Here is a 19,524-nt window from a genome sequence, read left to right on the forward strand (position 1 = left end):
TGCTGTGCTGCAGCCATGTGCACAGTGCAGTCAATCGCAGATAACTCCCAACCTTGCTCCCATGAGAGTTAGGTCATGCTGCTGACCCTCAGAAAGCCTTTGTGGAACAGAAGAGCTTTGTGGAGCAGTCTAGGCTTGCTTGCCCATGCTGAACAATAAGCAAACAGGAGATGGTGAGAATGAAGAGCTGGGAGTGAGAATGAGAATAGGAACATTAGCAAAGGCAAGGTAATTAAATACAGCTACCAACAGACACAGCAGAACTTCTGATAGCTGGAGAGGTAGAGCAAGAGTAGCCAGTTATCAAGTTTATTTTATATTCAGCGGGGAGATATATGCAATTTTACATATCATTCACCCCCTAGTAATGTAGGCAAGTGCCCATTTCTCTTCACTGATAACTAAAGGACTCCAGATGACAAGCTCAGACAAAAGGAAGGAACCAAAGTTAGGAGAGGTAAATGCCACTCTAGATGTCTCCTACAACAGAGGTAGGGTGTTGTTACAGCTTGGCAGACACAGGAGAGCTGGTGCAATAAAATATAAACTGATAGGCATTACAGGGAGAGACTCCAATGCTGAAGATCCAGAGACTCAGACAAACTTTTCACATTTCTTAATTCATCCATATAAATCTACAAAGAACATAACCAAATTGGTTTTGTATTTAGCCAGCGTCAGCGGTTCCTCTTTCAGCTTTCTGCAAACAGAGTTTTCTTCTCACTCAGAGCAAAAACATCCTTATTCCATGCCTGTGAGACCTCAACTACAAAACAAAATTTGCCCAAGAGGCTGTTTAACAGGTCTGGCAAGGCTTAAAAAAACCCTCCTAATGTCTCTCGAGGGTCTTCTCTTTTTCTTTAGGGACGCATTGGCCTCTCTGGTATCCATGTGGCTTTCTCTTGGGTCAGCATAACTCTCTCTCCTTCCCTCACATAGACACATATGCTTTCCCACAATATATTAAGATTAATCAAAGCAGTGTAACAAGGATGAAGTTTTAAAAGCGGGAAAATTACACAGAACAAAGGAGCATTTATCTTCACAGTGTTTGACATAGTCCATATGTCACGTATCCTGTTTAAGCCTTAAATCTAGCTCCAGGCTGAAGTACCTTCCATGCCATGCTGAGCAAACCCCTATTTCTCCAGGAACTGAAGCAAATCAGCAGTGCTAAGCACTACACAGGAATAGCCTGCTCACATTTTAAGACTTGATCCTGAGATACACCACATATTTGCACATTCCCCTGCAGCTGCTGGGAGTCGTAAAGACTTTAGACCAGATCCTTGCGACTCCTACATGGTCATCCCCCAGCTGAGTGCAGGACTGCCATTGTATGTATCACGTCCAGCCTCTGCTACACATCCACCACGTGGGAATGTGCTGGTGGTGCCAAATACCTCCTCTTTTGTTTAGACAACCCCTAGAAGTCAGAGGTGGCCTCTGCGATCCCTTGGTGATGTTTACAGGGGCGTGTCTCCAGGGCAGTGGGGTCAGGCAAGTTCCCTCCCTAATTAATTACTGTCTCTCTGAGTTATGTGGGAACCAGCACACTAAAACACAAGGGAAATGTCCTTCCATCTAGCAGAGGCCCCACTTGCTATCTGCTGCTGTTCTTCTGGCCAGGGTTTCTAGGAGCCTGTCTGCCTGGATACAGGGAGGCTGGGACTGCTTTCTCCAGAAAGGACCATACACTGGTCGGTGGGTGGGGAGGAGAACGGGAGGTGAGATGGGGAATGCTCCTGGAGACTATGCTTGGTGGCAGTAGGGGACGAGGAAGGGTGCAGGTTGCTCTGTCCTCTATCCTGAAGACGTTTTCTGGGGTGTCTACATCTGTGCCATGACTTTCACTAGAGGCTTTGCCCCCAACTTCCTCTTTCAAGATCAGAAGGAGGGTTGAACATAGTGCTCTGTTTGGACATGACACGTTTTTCTTCCTGACATTTCAGCATGTTGAAAGGGCCTCCGACCTTTAAGCCAAACCTCTTTTCTCAAGGACATACAAGTAATGAGTTACCAGAAGTGACTGCATAGGGGGTCTCATGGACATTCTGTGTGTGTGGCTCTTGCCCTGGGGACATATAGCCTCCCTTCTCAGCCATGAATGAACAGGACTAGGCTGGTCCTCTACTCAGAGCTTTAGCGCAGTGTGACCTTATCTTCTGTCTGCTAGAGATGCCGCCAAGAACTTGCTGGCTTCATAGGCATGCCAGCTGATGAGTCTACGTGCTTGACTAGGTACGGGCTCAGCAGGTGACACCCTGGGTTTCACATTCTATTCTACCAGCCGTTCCCCATGACACCCAAGGCTGAGGTAGAAAAAGCAACAGTTGAGCAGTCATGTGGGTATTTCTGCTGGCATGAGTGAATGAGGAAGTTTAGGAACATCTGACATTACATTCTGGGTTAACCTACAGCAATGTTCAACAGATATGAACTTCTCTGAGTCCAGAAGCACTTGATTCAACATCGTGCCGATCACTGCATAACCCACAGGACCAAAATAGTGTGAGACAAAGCAAAGATCTCTCTTCAGGTGTGGGGCCAACCTTCCTATTCACCCAGCAAAGGCACCCTTGCCCAGAGGAGACAGGGACATGTGACGATCTGCATGACCCACAGGTGTGTCACAGCCTTGTCACACACAGAAGCCGCACACAGGCTGTCCATGGCTGGAGACCATGAACATCCTCTCTGAACCCTAGCAGGCTGCTGGGTTATTGCCAGCTCTGATGGAGAAGGTTTATATGGGAATTGAGCTCCACGTGGTGGAGCACATTCCCACATCCCTCCCCAGGCTACAGTGATCGTAATGTTTCTCTGTAAAACACCATGTGCTGGAAATTTGCTGGTTTGGTTGGGTTTTTTTTAAAACTTTAAAGCATCTGGATTTGCAATGACAACCTCTGTTTATCTTTCTCTCCCAAAGTGGCAGTCCCCCCTACAGTCTGATTCTGGGTGCAATAAAACATAAGCTAAGTCACTGTAGGAACTGCAACCCCCAAGCATCGCCTTGTTCTCCTTGTCTTCCGATTGGTTTGCCATGCCCCAACAAATCAACTAGGGAGGATTTCTTTCAGTTGGAAGTAAGAAATTCCACCATGATTAATAGGAGCTGCTAAAGAGCTCAAATAAGATTGGTTTCCTTATCGGGACTCCAGGGAAGAATTTGGCTTTGTTATTGATAGAGACCATAGATATCAACCAGGATGGAAAATACCGTCAGGAGCTGCAACTCATCTTTGTTCTTCTCTTATTCTGCTGCCATACTCATGTCTTCATGAAGTACAGCACTTAAGTGGGTTTTTCCGTACTGAATGACTTTTCAGTTTTACAACACAGTGTCTTATTGATAGATCTGATAGATACCACATACTGGGTTTCAATCTGTGCCACCCCTGTCCCTGGTTCCCATTCACTGATCTCCACTGGGCATACACTGACTTGAAACTTGACTCGGCCATTGCAAACATAAGACACGCTTTGCAGCAGTAAATGATTTCTCTCTCCTTTTCATTAAAGACCAAAAAAAAAAATAAAAAAAATCTAGTCTAAATAGCAATATATTTGAATGTACTTTCCTCTGATGCATTGTTACCACAAACCGCTGTTCCTGGCAGCCTGCAATTAGTACTAAAAAGCATCCACTGCTTTAAAGAGTTTCGTCTTTCAGCAGATAGTAAATGTGGTGTGTCTCTTTTGAGGGTCTGTGGTGGCAAGGCCAGGACGTTCCCTTACAATAGTTTGGCTTTTATTTCCTACTGTGCTGTTCAGTTGGAGATTGTCTCTGCAGACAATGCAGTTGAAGGAAGCCTCAGTCATGAGTCTGGTCATCTTAATCTGCCTCTGCAGTCAACTACACAAGAGAAGGGGCTCTCCAGAGGGGAAAGTCAGAACTTGATGGGCTGAAGTGCCCTTGGATGTGCTCACGTCTGCCATAAACTCCCTCTCTGGGAACAACTAGAAAGGTCATCATGAGAGCATGTTCTACATTACCTATCCTATAGGCAATCTATCAAACTAATCCTAATAGACTGCCCTATACACTTGCCAATGTACCTTGAACAAGTCTAAAAATAAAAAGCCAACATCTCATCCTCCAGGATGGTTTCCACAGTCCTGATGATTCTGGTTTGACTTCCTCTCTCCAGGTTTGTACCACCTGGGAAACGAGGAAAAAGGAAGTATAATAGTGGGTCCAGGTCTTCAGTTCTATGTGGATTCTGTCGAGGGCACCCATAGAGTTGTGCCTGGGGTATAGCACAGTGAGGGAGGGAGGAGTGAGGGCCATTGGGATATGCAGGGATCTTGTTGGAACTGGTTCCAATACCATGCAAATGGGCAGATTTCTTCTACTTTTCACATATGCAAGAGGTTTCCTGCAAAGAAGAGTATTTGTATTATTATTCAGCTGCCTTGAGCAATATAGAGATTTACATTTCATTTGCAAGACCTAGAAATCTATGCAAAGAACTTGTGGTTCATGGAAATGACTGAATAAACACTCCCTTTTCCCCTATGGATAAAATGAGTCTATGTGGTGCTTCATGCTGGTAACACCAGACTATCTCTGGAGATTGCTGGTAGACACTGGTTGAGATGTGTGTTATGGCTCTTTGTCCCCTCTAGTGGATAAAGTTCTATCTACAAGGCTGGTCTTTCTAAGAGCTTGACCTGCAGGAGACCTTGATTGCCTGAACATGTCATCTTATGGAGAAGGGGCTGGTGTGAGCAATACGCTCCCCCCCCTGCCCCAAGGCCAGGACTTCCAATTCGGTGAGCAGGGAGAGCTTTGCTCCTCTGCTCTTGTATGAAGCACTCATCCCCGAGGAGCTGACTCAGACCTGACTCAGTTTTTATTCAGGCAAAGCTCCCAGTAAAGCAGGTCACAATCGCCTTTGCCCTCTCTCCACCGGTAGGTCCCCAGTGGCTTGGTTGGTGCAGGCAAGGGGTCCCTGTGGGCAGCTGGGACACACCAGTCACCTCGTACTTAAATAAAGAGGTAGGCATCCTGTGAGATAGCCAGGGAGGGGCGGGGGTTAACAACCATACAAAAACCCTGCAAGAAGCAAAGACTCTAAATCTGCACCTATTCCATGTAAAGAACCTATAGAAGTCAGTCATGCTTAAGATATTTCCATCTTTTCCTGTCTCTCTCACTCTCTTTGGCAAGAGACATATGGAACTAATTATGAACAAAGGCCGATTGTTTTAATATTTAGAGTTTCCCACATCAAGCTGCTGGGTTTTTTCTTTGACTGGTTTTAATGCATGTGCATATGCTGAGCAGATACAGAGTTTCTCTTCTTTATTTTAAACGGTTGCTTTAATGTCACGTCCCTAACACCTTCATCCTGGCTTTTGGACTTTGATCAAAACAAAATATTTTTAGTTTTGCATTAAAATGAGAACAATACATGGAGGAAGGGGCTGGCTCCACAGCTCAGCAGATTTTGCTCTCCCAGCTAGACTGCTCCAAGGAAAAGAGCTTGAGCCAACATCTTTTCCGTTTTATAAGCTAATTCAGAATACCACTGCAGAGCTGGTGGATTGAGAAGCTCCCACTTTGCACACATTAACTCCAAACTGCATCTGGACCAGTATACCTGTAACTGAGCATGGAAATGAACATAATGTCCAAAACGCATTCCTATAAAGCCACAGAATCACACCTGGCTGCTTTGGGACAACTCCTAGTGTTGCAGAAAGTCTGTGGGAAGGGAAAGAGTCTTTCCCACTTCCAAACCACTTGTGTACAATTTAGAGTGTAAATATAGTTCCAAACTTTTCTTCCAGAGAAAGGGAATATCATTGTCTGCTAGTCTCTAATGTGGTTTTATAAGAGAAAAAAAAAAATAGACACTGAGACTGACTTTGTGAAGACAACATTTCCCAATTATAAGTTATAGACAGCTCCAATATAATAATTTTTATAAGTGCACGTAGAAGCTGTAGGCATCGCCGAGCAGGCTTTGACTGATACCTATGTGCACAGGCATGAGTGTGAGTGGTAATGTCTGTTCTTTCTACTTATGCACGCCCTGTGCTAAGCCACACACACCACCTAGCCTGAACCGGTGGGTGCTGGTGTTTAACTGAGCAGCCCAGAGGATCTGCCCGAGCCCTGGGTATCTGCTTTCCAACCCCTAGGAGAGAGGAATCTCTGAACGTAGGATTTAACATTAATCTCAGCACCAGATGGTGATACACCAGATATTCTTTTTAAGGTGAACATGTGATCTACTGTACAGCAAACCAGAGGGGTCTGCAGTCACATGGCAAAATGTATAATAACTCTGATAGAGCTTTGATTAGACAACTGACCCGGTTACCATCTGTGGCAACAAGAAGCAAGCTTGACATTTTTGGAACGTTCTCCCCAGAAGCTTAATTCTTCCACCTCTGTGGCACAGCAATCCCGCTGAGCAAACTGCACCGAGAAACAGAAGGAAGCTAAAGATACGCTGCTTGAAACATGTTGTTAAGGTTACAAGGCTTGGGTTTTCCTTTTCCTTTTTTTTTTTTTTTTCCCCTTTCCCCCCCCTCCTTCTTTCAAACAAGCCACATCTTGATTCATATGGTCTGATGTGAAAACCCACTCAGCTATTTGATAGTTGGGAAATCTAGATGAGACTGTAAGTTATTTCAAAGGAAGCCTGTGTGTGCTGTGAACTCTCTCTCTCTCTCTCTCACACACACACACACACGCACACACACACACGAGTTTCAGCTCTGCACTATGGTAGTACAGACAGCTGTGACTCCGGGTAGGACCCGAAGACTTTTATTCAAAATACCATATGGATCACTGAGGAGACGCAGTGTGGAAAGGGTAAGCTGTGATTTCTTTGTCCTGAATGCATGCCCAGAGGATGAGGAGGGTACCATTCGGTAGCAGTTGTCTGCCCCGTTAGTAGTCAGAGCTAATAGAGGTTATGTCATCGTGTGTAGGAATTACTATTGGTGGGACCCGTACGGTGATGAATGGGAATCAGTCCTAGGCAGAGGCTGTGTGATGACTGGGGGTTGTAATCAGTGACAGCAGGAACAGTAAGATTATATGCAGCAATTAAAACTGCTTAAAGGCTCTGTGACAGTATTTGGAGGTATTAATTTCTGAAAAGGATCGTTTCTAATAATCAGGACTCATTGAGACAGTGTGACGGCATACGGCAGCACCGACCTGTAGCAGTGGGGAGTTAATAATAATAATAATAATAATAATAATATTAATAATGTCAAATAATGAATATCGGTGGAAAGCGCGGTGTGACGTGGGAGGGCTCTGTGTGAGTGAAGGTAGATGCAGATGCCTGCTAGCATCTGTCCCAGCAGAGAAGTATAGCGAGCTGTATGGGCTATACAGTGCAGGATGTGTTGCTCTGCTTGGTGCCAGCCGAGGTGACACAGCCGGGTGACAGTCCCTGGCCAGCCGAGGTGACACAGCCAGGTGGCAGTCCCTGGCCAGCCAAGGTGACATAGATAGGTGACAGTCCCTGGCCAGCCAAGCCAACACTGCAGCTTTCTTGTTGTAGCAGGTGTAGCAGGGGGTCCCAGGGAAAGCTGTAATTATGTCATTAATTTCCTGAATGCACGTTGCCTTAGTGGCGGCGCCCTGGGGACCGGGATGGGGTGGAGAAGTCCCATGGCTTTGAAGATTGACAGGCTGACCCAGAGGCGGTGGCTGGGACACGGGTCTTGGGTCAGAGTGATGCCCACCCATGGAGCACACACCGAGACATTCACAAAATCATAGAGTCATAGACTGGTTAGAGTTGGAAGGGACCTTAAAGATCATCAAGTTCCAACCCCCCTGCCATGGCCCCCCCAGAGGACGGGGACACCTCGCACACCCCCTCTGCTTGTCACCAAAACGATGCTGGGCTCAAGGGAGTGCACACAGTCTGCATGCTTCTGGCCACAGGGGGTTTAGGCAGGGTGCCCCAGGGATGGATGAGGGATGCTGCACCCACTGGTCCATGGCTGGTGGCACACGTAGAAGCTCTAGGAGCCCAGAGGGGCTCAGAGTTGCTCCGCGTGGGATTGAGGGACACTTTTGGCATCTGTTTTGCTGAAAATCAGTTTCTGCAGGAGGTGAAGCCACCTGTGAGTTTACTTCGAGTCTGTTGCATGTGTCACTCAAAGAAAAAATCTGGTTTTGGGTATTTCAAATCAAATTTTTTTTTTTCCAATTTTCCTTTCAGAGTGCAATTTCATTTGGATGAATGCATTCTTTTTTTTTTTCTAAGGGATATGGAAAAAAAAAATCTCAAAAATTAAATGCAGGTCAAAAACTGTTCCAGTTAAAAATAAAGCCTTTTTTTGTTTGTTTTTCTTCCCTCTCCATTTGGCAGAAGGGAAAGCAGAATAACTTTGTGTCAACCTGAAACATATTTTCTTTGCCTTTCCAGTCCGTCAAGCAAACCAAAGATAATCAATTATTCACACAGCTTTGGTCTTCTATTGTTTGATCGTTGTTTGTTGCCTTGGAGTGCATTCAGAAATGTCCCTCCTGGTAAATTTGCGCTCTGTGGTTCAAGATGCTGGTTCTTAGAGGGGCCCGGGGCAGGCAGTCCTGCCTCCAGCCTTAACCTGTTTTGGGGACCTTGTCCCCAACACAGCTGTAACATCGGCCACGGTTCCCTCCTCTGCTGTTCAATTGCTGTTGCTGACCCAGGTCACAAGAGGTGGGTCGGCGTCTGGTGGCTTTGCAGGTCCCCTTGAAAGTGTGGGGTGTCAGAGAGCCTGGTGTCTCCTTCAAAGGTGGCTTCCTGCAAGGTGACAGATGATTTTTTGGCCAGAGCAAGCTCTCAGCTGCTGTGGGGCCACCATCCTCCAGGTCCCTCCCCATCTGGAAGGGCTCATGCTTTCACGCAGACCATACCTGAGACTGATAAGCCTAGAGAGAAGTCATATAACAGTGATATAACAGTGCGGAAAATAGGAGACCACCTTCCTCCATGCATGTACACATCCCCTTTGGGAACATGCTATCCGTGCTGACCTACCTGAGCAGCAGCTGCCCAAATCTTTGCTTTGCCGTGTGCATTAGTGTCCATGTGATGGAGAGGTGTAAAAACCAGCAGTATTCTTACAGAGGGTTTTCAGGAGGTATTCCCATGGTGGGGAGTAAGGGAGAGCATGGAAATATCTGCAGGAGAAGCTGTAGGAGAAGGAGGATATATCTATAGGAGGCAAGAATGGATGTATAAGGATGACCAGCGCTGCAGGGGACTTAGCAGTATGTACATACTTAATAGCTCCACGTGTAGCCCAAGTGACCAGCTGCTGTCGGGGGCAGAGGGGGGTGTTGTTTTATTTTCACTCACATCTACAGTTTATTTCTCTCCTTCCCACTTCTTGACCTAAGGTTGGGGTGGTTTAGTCTTCTTGTCAGGCAAATGGAGCCTTGCTATAAGAATTGCCAGAGGATGTGGTAGGATAGTTTTTGCAGCCAGCTCTTTTTCGTCCTAAATCTCTGTCCTTGCCATTACTCTCTCCACCTCTTCTCAGAGCTGCCCCATCAGGCACCTGGCCCATGAGGTTGTGGTCAACCTGGCTGAAGCATGCATCATGGTCTGTCTCCCTGGACCCCCCCACCAGCTAGAGGTGGCAGAGCAGAGCCCCTCCACTTGGGGTCCTGAAGCCACACAGAAGCTGTGTTTCTAAGTTCTAAGAATCCACAAAATCCCACTGCAGCAGTGTAAGAGCCCAAAATATGATCCCAAGTGAGCAAGTTTCACATGTAAAGCCGGAGGTGTGAGAGATCATGCAACGCATGGCATGCACCCAGCAGAAGAGAAGGCTTTACAAAGGCTTTTACCAGACCAAATAAAAAAGGGCAGTGCTAAATGTTTGTAGGTATGGCACAGAGTCCCCCAAACATGACAGCTGAGGCAGAATTAGTTTTTGTGCTGTGTGACACATCAGCAGCCAGTGTCAGGACTTAGACATCAGTTGGGTTCATCTAAGTCAGTGCTGATGTCAATGAGACATCTACATCCTGGTCAGCACCTTGGGTGCTACCTTTGGGATCACTGCAGAGGCAGCCAAAATACTCTGCAGGGGTTGCAGAGGAGGTCCCCTAAACACCCATGTTTGGTTGAATTCATAACTCCTTAAACCCCTGCCAGATCTCCTGTAGCCAGCATATACAGGGACACCTTGGTTGGAAGAGGACCCCCCCAAAACCAGACGCCACGAACCCCATCCCTAACACAGTATGTCTCAACACAGAGCCCTCCCCACCAGATCTTCCTTCCCTGGGTCTCCTTCCCCCACCAGTAAACAAGCACGTTAAATATGTAGCCCTTTCTCCCTCTGCATTATTAATGTGAGACGGTTTATGCCCGCGAGCTATCTTTATTATATCCATGTGCTGCGGATGTGTGTGAGAGGAAGATGAATAGAGTCCTCCTAATGTCTAACAAATGCCTAGCGCCATTCAGAGATTTTTTTTTTTTCTTTTTTTCTGCTGTTGCAAGGCACTGGTAAAGAAGAACACATATTTACTCCTTCTCTCAAGACCTCACTGGCTATTTTCCAGCCATGGGAATGTTTCTCACCACAAACACAAGGTTTTTTGAGTTAGAAAGCCCAGAGAAAACATGTAGCATTCTTGCATTAAAAAAGAACAAGTCTGCCCTCTCTACTGCCTTTAAGGCTCAAAGGATGGTACTACAGATGCTGTGTGAAAAGGAAGGCCATCTCCAGACTAAATGAAGTGCTGTAAGAAACAAATCAAGCTGGGAGAGATATGGCTGGAAAAGCCATTTTAAATTAAGCCTTGCAGTCTGCACCCCAGCTTTAGGTCCCAGCTCTCAGCTATGGTAAATTAAAGGCCCTGTGCCCAGTTGTGTCAGAGGATGTTTGCAGCTCAGCAGGATTTTAGTCCAGATTGCTTTTTTTATTTCTTGTGCCTCCAAAGAAGATAAGCTAAGATTAAAAATGTGGACAGAGCCCCAAGCCAGAACTCCCAGTCCATTACACAAGTGTAAATCTACACCAATGCTTAGTTGAGGCTGGTATTTACCTATGACACTTCCTCTCTGAATGGATATCCATGAACACTCATTCATATCATGACTTTAAAACACACCAGGCAGAGATAAATCCGTAAATGGATATTTATTGCCATAGAAAACAGATGGCAGAAGACAAAGCTCCCATGTTCTTATCCCAAGCTGCAAGCACGTTAAGAATGCGGCAGGAAGCGTCATTCCTCCTATAAATAAATTTCTCTTGAGAAGAGAGAACCCAGGGCTGAAAAGAAAAAAATTAGTCTCTCTGCTCTGCAGGCCAAGTCTGAGGCAGGTTTTCCCACGCTATTCTGCAGCTTATGGTGACCTTTGCTTTTGGCAAGAAAGGAGATTGCCTTCAAGCAAACCCAGCAAAAAGAATTTGAGTATGTCTTGCTGCTGTACTATATCTACCAGTGATTTTACTACTCTGAGTTATTGATTTTCTTTTCCTACTAAACAAAGCATAATTCAACATTTGGCTTGTTATTAATCATTTTCCCAGCATGGGTTCAAGAGCAAAGTGGTCAGAAGCCTCTCACACCGAGGGCTGTAATGCAGGGCAAAGCAGATCTGGGGCGTTCACGGCGGAGTGGTCCTCATTCGTTAAACCCCCTCGTACAAACCTCTGTGAGTGATGCTGTGAGCACTCCTTCTGACACCACGACTAAGCGAGTGCTTCAAGGGAAGTTGATCTTTCCAGTTCACGCTATTTACTTGCAAACCCTTGCACTGTTATGCAGGTTCTGCAGACTTTTGCTTAGCACCTTCAGTGACATTTTTTGGATGGGTCTCTTACCTTGACAGCATCCCTGCCAATCTGGTAGACTGCCGAGGTGACAGCAGAGTTGCTCAGATACTGTGGATAACAAAAGAACAGCAGATAATTGAGTATGGAAGTTGTCCAAGAGAGAAGAGAGACCTTGAAACAAGGAACTCCTGTTGTCTTAGCTTTATTCTGGAAGCCACTCAAGTCTCAAGGTGATGAAACCAATATACAAACAAACAAAAAAAAAGCAGCATTTTGCAACAAACTTTATTTGCAATGAATTATTCACCAGTCCTATAGACAAATAATTGTGTCCAAGAAAAAAAAAATAGTAAGAGGATAAGCTTAAGTAGCAAAACTGTCACCTGTATTATGCCCTGATATAATCACTTGTGACTGCCGAAACATCAATTTTATCTGCTTCATCTGAGCTTTATCTTTTCTGACCTGTTCACAAGTATTTTGGAGGAATTGGCTTAATTTGAACTCTACCTAGACAGATAAATGCTTGGTGCACCCTCTCAGGTGTCTGGAAGTTGTAATATTTTGTGACACTTCTAAAAGGTGTAACAAATCAAAACAGACTCTCCTGTGAAACGGATCAGGAGCTGTGCCAGACTTTATCCCCTCAAAATGGATGCAGGTTAATGGTGCAAGAGGTGAGAGGACAGCAGTGGCTAATGGATAGTGACTGGTGGACTCGGCAGAGTTCGGAGCTGTGGTACTGCTCAAATTGGCTTTCAAATGGTTGGAGCTTAATTGAATTCTCAGAAGCTCTTCAAGTCCTGGAGACCTCACAAGCAGAGGCTCTGCTGTGAAATTTCCAGTTCTTTGGATTCTTATTTTGATCGGAAAATGAAAAGCTTTTTTCATTACATTTTGGCATTTGCTGCCTTCATGTTGGCCAGACCCTGGGACAGCAAGGGTAGGTCAGTGGACAGAGCAAGGGCAAGCCAGGGGACAGAGGATGGGAGCTAGAAATGAGCCAAATGTTTTGGATTTGGGTGAAGGGAAGGGGGGCATCCTGTGAATCCAGTTATAAAGCCTTGGAGGAGGTGAAAAGGCTCCTGTGGTTCATAGACCCTTTTGGTCATCCAGCTAATAAGCCTGTTTAAAGGGCTTTCTCATGTACTATGCCTGGATCATGCCCCCATCAGCAACCCAAAGCTCAAGACTTAAGGTAGTTTAGCACCAGAGTGCTTTGCCTTGAGATAGTGCTCTAGAGCTGAAAAGGTAAGAACTTACCATCCCGACAAGGAAGTTCCTGGATAGGTTTTTCCATACAGAGACATTGTTTCCTGCAAGGTTGGCCAGTGATAGATAATGCAAAGGGGTAACTTGTATATTTGAAATATCTTCCAACCTGCTCCATCCTGAAGACCTAGTCCTAATTCAGCTTGTGGCCAGGATTTATCCCTGGAAGTGCTTAGACATGCCTTCAGTTGGGTTTTAAATTCCAAACATAGAAAGCCTCTAGACTTTGTGAATTCCTGATCCACTTAAATGCTACTTCAACAATTTCCTGAACTAACAGCATCTTCAGACAAGTGCGAAGTAAGATACATGCATTGTTTCGGTTCTCAATTATGTGGTCAATTTTTTCATTCATTTAGATGAGGTTACTATAAGCTTACAGGGAAGAAAACCGCAACCCAACCCCAAAACAGTGGATGAACAACAAATCTGGCCTTCATAGAGCTTTTCCTTTTTCACTTTTTTGAATATCTTTGGTCCAGACCAGGCACCAAAAAGAGGCTGGTCAAACACCAGCAGTGACTTCAGTGAAGCTCAAAGTCACCAGGACCCCTCTAACCAGCTTGATAGAAATCATGAAAGAGGCTGTTCTGACTAAAAGGAAATATGTTCTGTACAAAGTTGCACAGTTTCTAATTTGCTGATTGAAGAAGTTTGGGAAGTTGGATTTAGATTTCAAACACTCTTCTAAGCTTCTGGTCAAACTTTCTGTCTATGCTTAGCTTATTTCCTGGTGAAGTATGTATTATCCTCATTGTCTCAATCATTTCTAGTGGCTTCAAAGAAACGGTGACTTTTCATTCTACCAGCAGATGGATATGAGTGATTCTTACGCTTTAATTTTTCTTCTTGGGACAAAGTATCAAACTCTCCAAATTGCACAGGCAAGGAGCGCAATTAGTCTCCACTTCCCAAAGATACCACATGAAAAGCTTTTGAAAAGATAATGGGCTGCAAATGATGCGATTTAGTCACCCGCACACACTCTACAATCCAGCTGTACTTCTGGAATATATTTAGAAGGTGTAATTATGGTAGTGCATGCTTTGAAGTAAGTGGGCAAGTTTCTTAACTGAGGTTGACATTCATTTTAGTTTCTAGCACTCCCTTTATAAAAGCCAGCATGTCTTGATGGGGTGGGACCATGGACATTTATTTTCTCTCCAGGTTTTGCATCATCATAGATTAGGTAAACTCCATGTAAAACAATAGCTAAAGACTGATAATCTGCAATTAATGTTTCTACATTAAGCATCTGCCCTTTGGAGAGCTATGTGCAGAACAAGTACCACTTTACTGTTGTACCATTTTAGTTCAGAATAGAAATCACTGCAAGAGTGAACCAAATTGGTCTTAACTCAAAAGTTTCTGCTACAGGGAGCTTCCACACTGCCAGCTCCCAACAGATGAGTGATGGGACAAGATGTGTTTTGGAGAAGCTCATCTAAGAGACATTAAAGGCAGGGGTTTTTGTTCTTGATAGCGTGTATTTCCCATGTCATCTCCATTCCACTTGTACCTTCAGCCAGCCTACATTTACAAGTTTGTCATGCAAATGTTCTAATTTTTACTGCCTTTTTAGGCCTCTAAATCTCTTCATCTCTCTCCCTCCTCTCCTTGGAGAGAGAGGTGGGGGATAACACCTGTCATTCACTTCAGTGATTGGTCTGACCCAACCCACAACATTCAGTAGTCAAAGAGAGAGAGTAATGTGTGTCTTCTGGTGACAACTCATCCTCATATCTTCAAAAACAATTTAGGATGGGATGAATTGCCCTCCGTGTTGACATCCATCTTCAATTAAGTGTAGAGGGAGTAAAAGCCTTTCCAGTCAGAGGAGATGAACACAGGCTGCCATGTCTGCACTTAATACCTACTCCTGGAGACCCGATCCAGACAGGGTATTCAGCCTAGCCCAGCCCAGATGTGAAGATCCCCACAACAGATTGGAAAGCCACTCAGCTCATTCATGCTGGAACCACTCTACACTTCTCACAACTTTTCATGTGCAGAAGATCAAATGAGCAAGGTTTGGCTCTGTGTAGTTTTCCTTTAGTCAAGGCTTGCAAGTACCATGCAAACCTGCATGTTCACAATAAGTCCACCGCTTGCAATATAGTTTATTGATTTTTCAGTAAACTAGGTGGCTACCGTTGGCTTTACCAAAATGTGTCAACGGTGGCATCCTTCTGGTGGCCCTGCCTTCATAACCTTGGTCGTGGGCTGCTTCTCCTTGAGATGAGGTTGGGAGATTGTAGCATAACATGATGACTGTGTTGTCTTTGGAGTCAGACCCAGGCAGAAGGTCCTGCTTCCTTATCACTGTGGATTGCTAGAACATCGCCTAAGTCTCAGCAAAGCTAAAACTTGTGTTGCAAGACCAGCAACACAAGCTCTTGTCCATCATATGGATGACTCCATCAGCTGTAGAGCAGGTGCCAAACAACAGGGTCCTGGCCTCCTGTGACCTTGAGACAGTGTTTGCAGAAGCAGTCATTCAATTTTAGAGCCTCTGTGTTTGACTTGGTTTTGGGGAGCTCATGGTGCTCTCTGTTTCTTTTGGAGATGTGTGTCCAGAGATCCTGAGGGAATGTCTGACCCTATTCTGAAGGACAATGCTATAGCCATCTTCCGGGTTAGTCTGCTGTGTTTACATGCTTGGAGGTTTGAAGTAAGGGCACCAGAAGTAGATCATTAAAAATGCACAGTGTGGTTTTATGACCAATGGCTTAGTAAAATGTCAGATACCTCACCTGAGTACCGTGCAGCTGGGGAGATAGGAAAGGATACTGTACTTGCATCCTCTCCAAATGCCTCTCTTTCATTGCAGGGTAGATATAATCTGACATTCAAAGCAATATGTATCTATCTCATATCAGTTTTTTTCTGCATGTCTGTATTTACTGCATCTGAAAGGGTTTGGCTGGGCGACAGCACTGTGAGATCCTCAGGGGAAGAGCACAGGATCAGTGTGCTCCCCTGATCAGTGTGATCCATGAGAAAGTACCACTATTCAGAGAGGAGAATGCCAATGTCCTTTTCCTCCTCCACAGTACTCAAAAAAAGCTCTCCAACATCTTGCTTTTGTTGTACATTCAGTAGCCATGGTACTAACTCTAACCACAAGGCTTTTCCTGCTTAGTTTGTAATCTTATCCACGATGCTTTGGAGCATTGTAGGAAGCTAAAAGTAAGGATGGCAACAAGTGACTTTCTGTCGTTCAGACTTCCCTTAATCATTCTTAATGCACCAACAGAGAGAAGGGAGAAGTAGGAGCAAGGTTAAAAGCCCACAGGTAGTTTCTCCTCATTTTCACAGAAAACCAAGAAAAGTGAGTTGCAAATGTTTCACAGGCTGTCCTTTCCTCTGAGCTGAGCTCAAAGCTGTTACTGTTGCCTGAGGGCAGAGCCTGGAGTTCCCAGCTTTTGAAAATACCATCCAAGAAAGCCCATCAAAGCTATTATGATGGATGGGCTATTGCAAGGGGAAAGCTTGGCAATCTTAGGTCACAATTTAAAACAATTCCTTATAATATATTAGGCTTTACATATTACAAAGTCTCCAAAGCCATTGATCCTCTCCAGACTTCTGCAAGACCCAGCCAGTGCTATTGTTCCCCCTTGGCAACCAGGATGCTCTCAGGGTAAAAGCCCAGGTGAACCACTGACACAGTGCAAATCTGGGTGTGTTTGAAGCAGGATAAAACTTCACGTCTCCCATTAGCTGGAAGTGCACATCCACACTCCCTTCCTCCCTCCTCAGCATCTCTCCACCCAACCCGTGCTTACAAACCACACAAGGGACTGGGAGGAGGCTTTTCTAATTTTCATAATTTCCACTCTGAACTGTTGGAAAGCTTCCTTTTTCCATCCTGGACTTTGCTGTAATGAAGCCATCATGTATCCTCCTGTAAACTTTCAAATGCACCAATAGTGGCAGTTTCCTGCAGATGAAAAAGGGTTTGCTTCAGTTACAGCAAGTGGGAACCTGGCCAAGAAGAGTCATAAAATGAGAGGACGTTGATTTTTAAAAGCATAGTTATGTTAGTGCATTCCAATGCATCCAATCAGTCACTGGAGAGTGCTTAAAGTGGCCTTGGGGCCAACCTCCAGCTTCTGGAGGATGGTGTCAGGGGAAAGATAAGCAGGCCAATGCCAGCAGATCATCTAGCCCCTTTTCCTTACAATCAGTCCCAGCAGACTGCCTGGTGCTGGCCAGACTCTGGGTTGCAGCAGCATTTTGAAAGCTTTTAATTCCTGAGCTTTGTTTTATACTAATCCACGGATGCTGTTACCCGCCCTAGACTGGAAAGGAAATTGCTGAAAGATTCAGGACAAGGGTGTAAGCAGCATGAACATTTTCCTGCAAAGGCCAAGAGATGCTGTGAGGTGTGTGAACATCCCTTAAAGAGCCCAGCACTGGTGTTTTCTCTGAAGTCAGCATCTTCCCTTCCCCAAGAGTCCTCTATTTAAGGGGCTCAAGGTGAAAGGACCCCTATCTTGGAGGGAAGGGAACAAAAACATTTCTGAAAGTTGGCACCTTTTAGAGAAACTCCAAATGGAAACCCACAAATCCAGACAGGATGAATCACTTGAAGATGAATCAGGAATCTTCTGCAGCCCAGTACATGTGCCACTGTGCTCTTGCACCCAGGCCCTATCCCACGAGGTCAGTGCTTTGCAAGGAGAGACTGCAGGACTGCTCCCAAATTCCCCAGGCACTGGCCTCCAAGAAACCATTAGTTGTTTGTGTTTCATTATGATTACCCATCGGGAAGGCACTGACCATCTCTCCTTCCTTGTTCCTAGCTTGCAACGCCAAGAAATTGCAGCATGAAAAGGTTCATGTTCTCTTATCCTGGAATGAACTGACCACGTCCGGTCAGACGGGGACAGAGCCCTGAATACCATCTACATGGGCTTTTCATTCCCATGACAGTTTCCCAGTCAGAGCTTGAGTAAACATGAGGTCATCACCAATCTATAATTGCTGAGATTTTTGTCTCTCCTGATCATATTTTTATAGAAGCAGCAATATTCTTTCATTCTTGCTATTCTGCCCATATCTTAATCACTCTTCTGACAAAACCAAACACCCTATTTTGAAATCAAACAGATTCACAGGAGGTGTTCCCTGCCAAGGCAGTGATTCTTGTCTGACTGGACCACTGCCCTGTGCAGTGTTGATTTTGGTGGACATCAGACATAAATCTTCCCAAAGACCGTTTTTCCCACTGTACAGAATAAGAGCCCTATTGTTACAGCTACAATGCATTTGGGGCACGGCTCTGTTGCCCTTTAGACCAAGGCAGCCACTTTTTCCATCGCTGAGTACCATGTTTCATCTCCTTTTCGTGACAGAGCAGAGTGATCCCACTGTCCTTTTCGTGACAGAGCAGAGTGATCCCACGCACCATACCTGGGAAAGACGAGGGTGGTGGGGTTGTTGTTCTCTGTCCTCTCTTTTTGGCTGAGCAATGGCTTGGAGGAGTGTTGATACCAAAGCCTAGGCAAAAGCACCATGATGGAAACATGCTGTCATTTATGCTCTTCCCGAATCCTGCAATAACCCAAATGAGGTCAGTCAGGATTAACTTTGTCTTAAAGTGCCTGGTTCACACATGCCAACACCTTGGCTTTAAAAGGAAGCTTTTCCTGGCTTTGCAAGGTTGTGGTATGGCTTTGTCAGTTCATGCTTGTCCGTGACGAAGCTGAACCCTAGCTGTCCTACTGTCCCTGAATCCCTACTGTCAGGGCCCTTCAGCAGTGGCAAGTGGTTCTTCAACCCGTGAGTGTATGGCTCCTTAAGGGCAACAGACCACACACTGCCAATACTTGTCTGTAGGGTGACTGCAGTCATGGAGGGACCAAGAACAACTCACCAACCTAAACAGAGATGGGATGGGAGATGAGTCAGGGCAACATAACACCAAAAGCCGTGACTGCACTTCAAAAGACTGCCAGCTCCATGGGAGCTTCATGTCTGGGTAGCGCTTCTGCTGTGACTGAATTGCATCTGGACTCACACTGGGTATGTGCTGTGTGGGACCTACAGGAGAGGACATAGCATGGCATTTCAGGCTGACATGAAGGACTGTGTAACATATGGCCTGGTGGGAACTGCCCAGAAGAAATGAGGGCAATCTTGCATGTGGTTCAAAGAGAATTGCATGGATGGAATATATGGCCTTAAGCAATGAAGAAGTGAGTGTATTTCAACCACATAAAGCTATTCAACTTGTGAACAGCTGGGTTTTGATCACTCTTTTTTTCCGAGCTACTGTGGTGCTTGGGCAGAACTTCCAAGTTCATAATTCTCTTAAAAGTTCCTATATTTGTTTTCCTTAGACTTGAGACTTCTTTTATAAAAAAAAAAAAAAAAAGAAAATCTGCCATATCCTTCAGCTGCAAATGATTTAATCGTTCTTGGCTTTGTGTGATCTGAATATTTTCTTGTTCTCTTGCTTTGCAGCTGTGACCT

At 45.2% G+C, this 19,524-nt stretch overlaps 1 protein-coding gene across 6 annotated transcripts in view; it reads left to right on the plus strand.

Moving 5' to 3' along the window:
- FRMD4A (FERM domain containing 4A) overlaps positions 1-19,524 on the plus strand; it is a 410,059-nt gene that overhangs the window by 168,123 nt on the left and 222,412 nt on the right. Inside the window, exon 1 of one of the 6 annotated variants that reach the window (XM_014949096.1) lies at positions 6,743-6,835. The exons of the other annotated variants lie outside the window; for them this stretch is intronic. Within the exon in view, the coding sequence (XP_014804582.1) occupies positions 6,743-6,835 (93 nt within the window). Of the gene's footprint in view, positions 1-6,742; positions 6,836-19,524 lie in introns of those variants that run through there. 6 annotated transcript variants of the gene reach the window in all.

The sequence above is a fragment of the Calidris pugnax genome, unplaced genomic scaffold, assembly GCF_001431845.1.
Source record: "Calidris pugnax isolate Ruff unplaced genomic scaffold, ASM143184v1 scaffold125, whole genome shotgun sequence".
NCBI classification, from domain to species: Eukaryota; Metazoa; Chordata; class Aves; order Charadriiformes; family Scolopacidae; genus Calidris; species Calidris pugnax.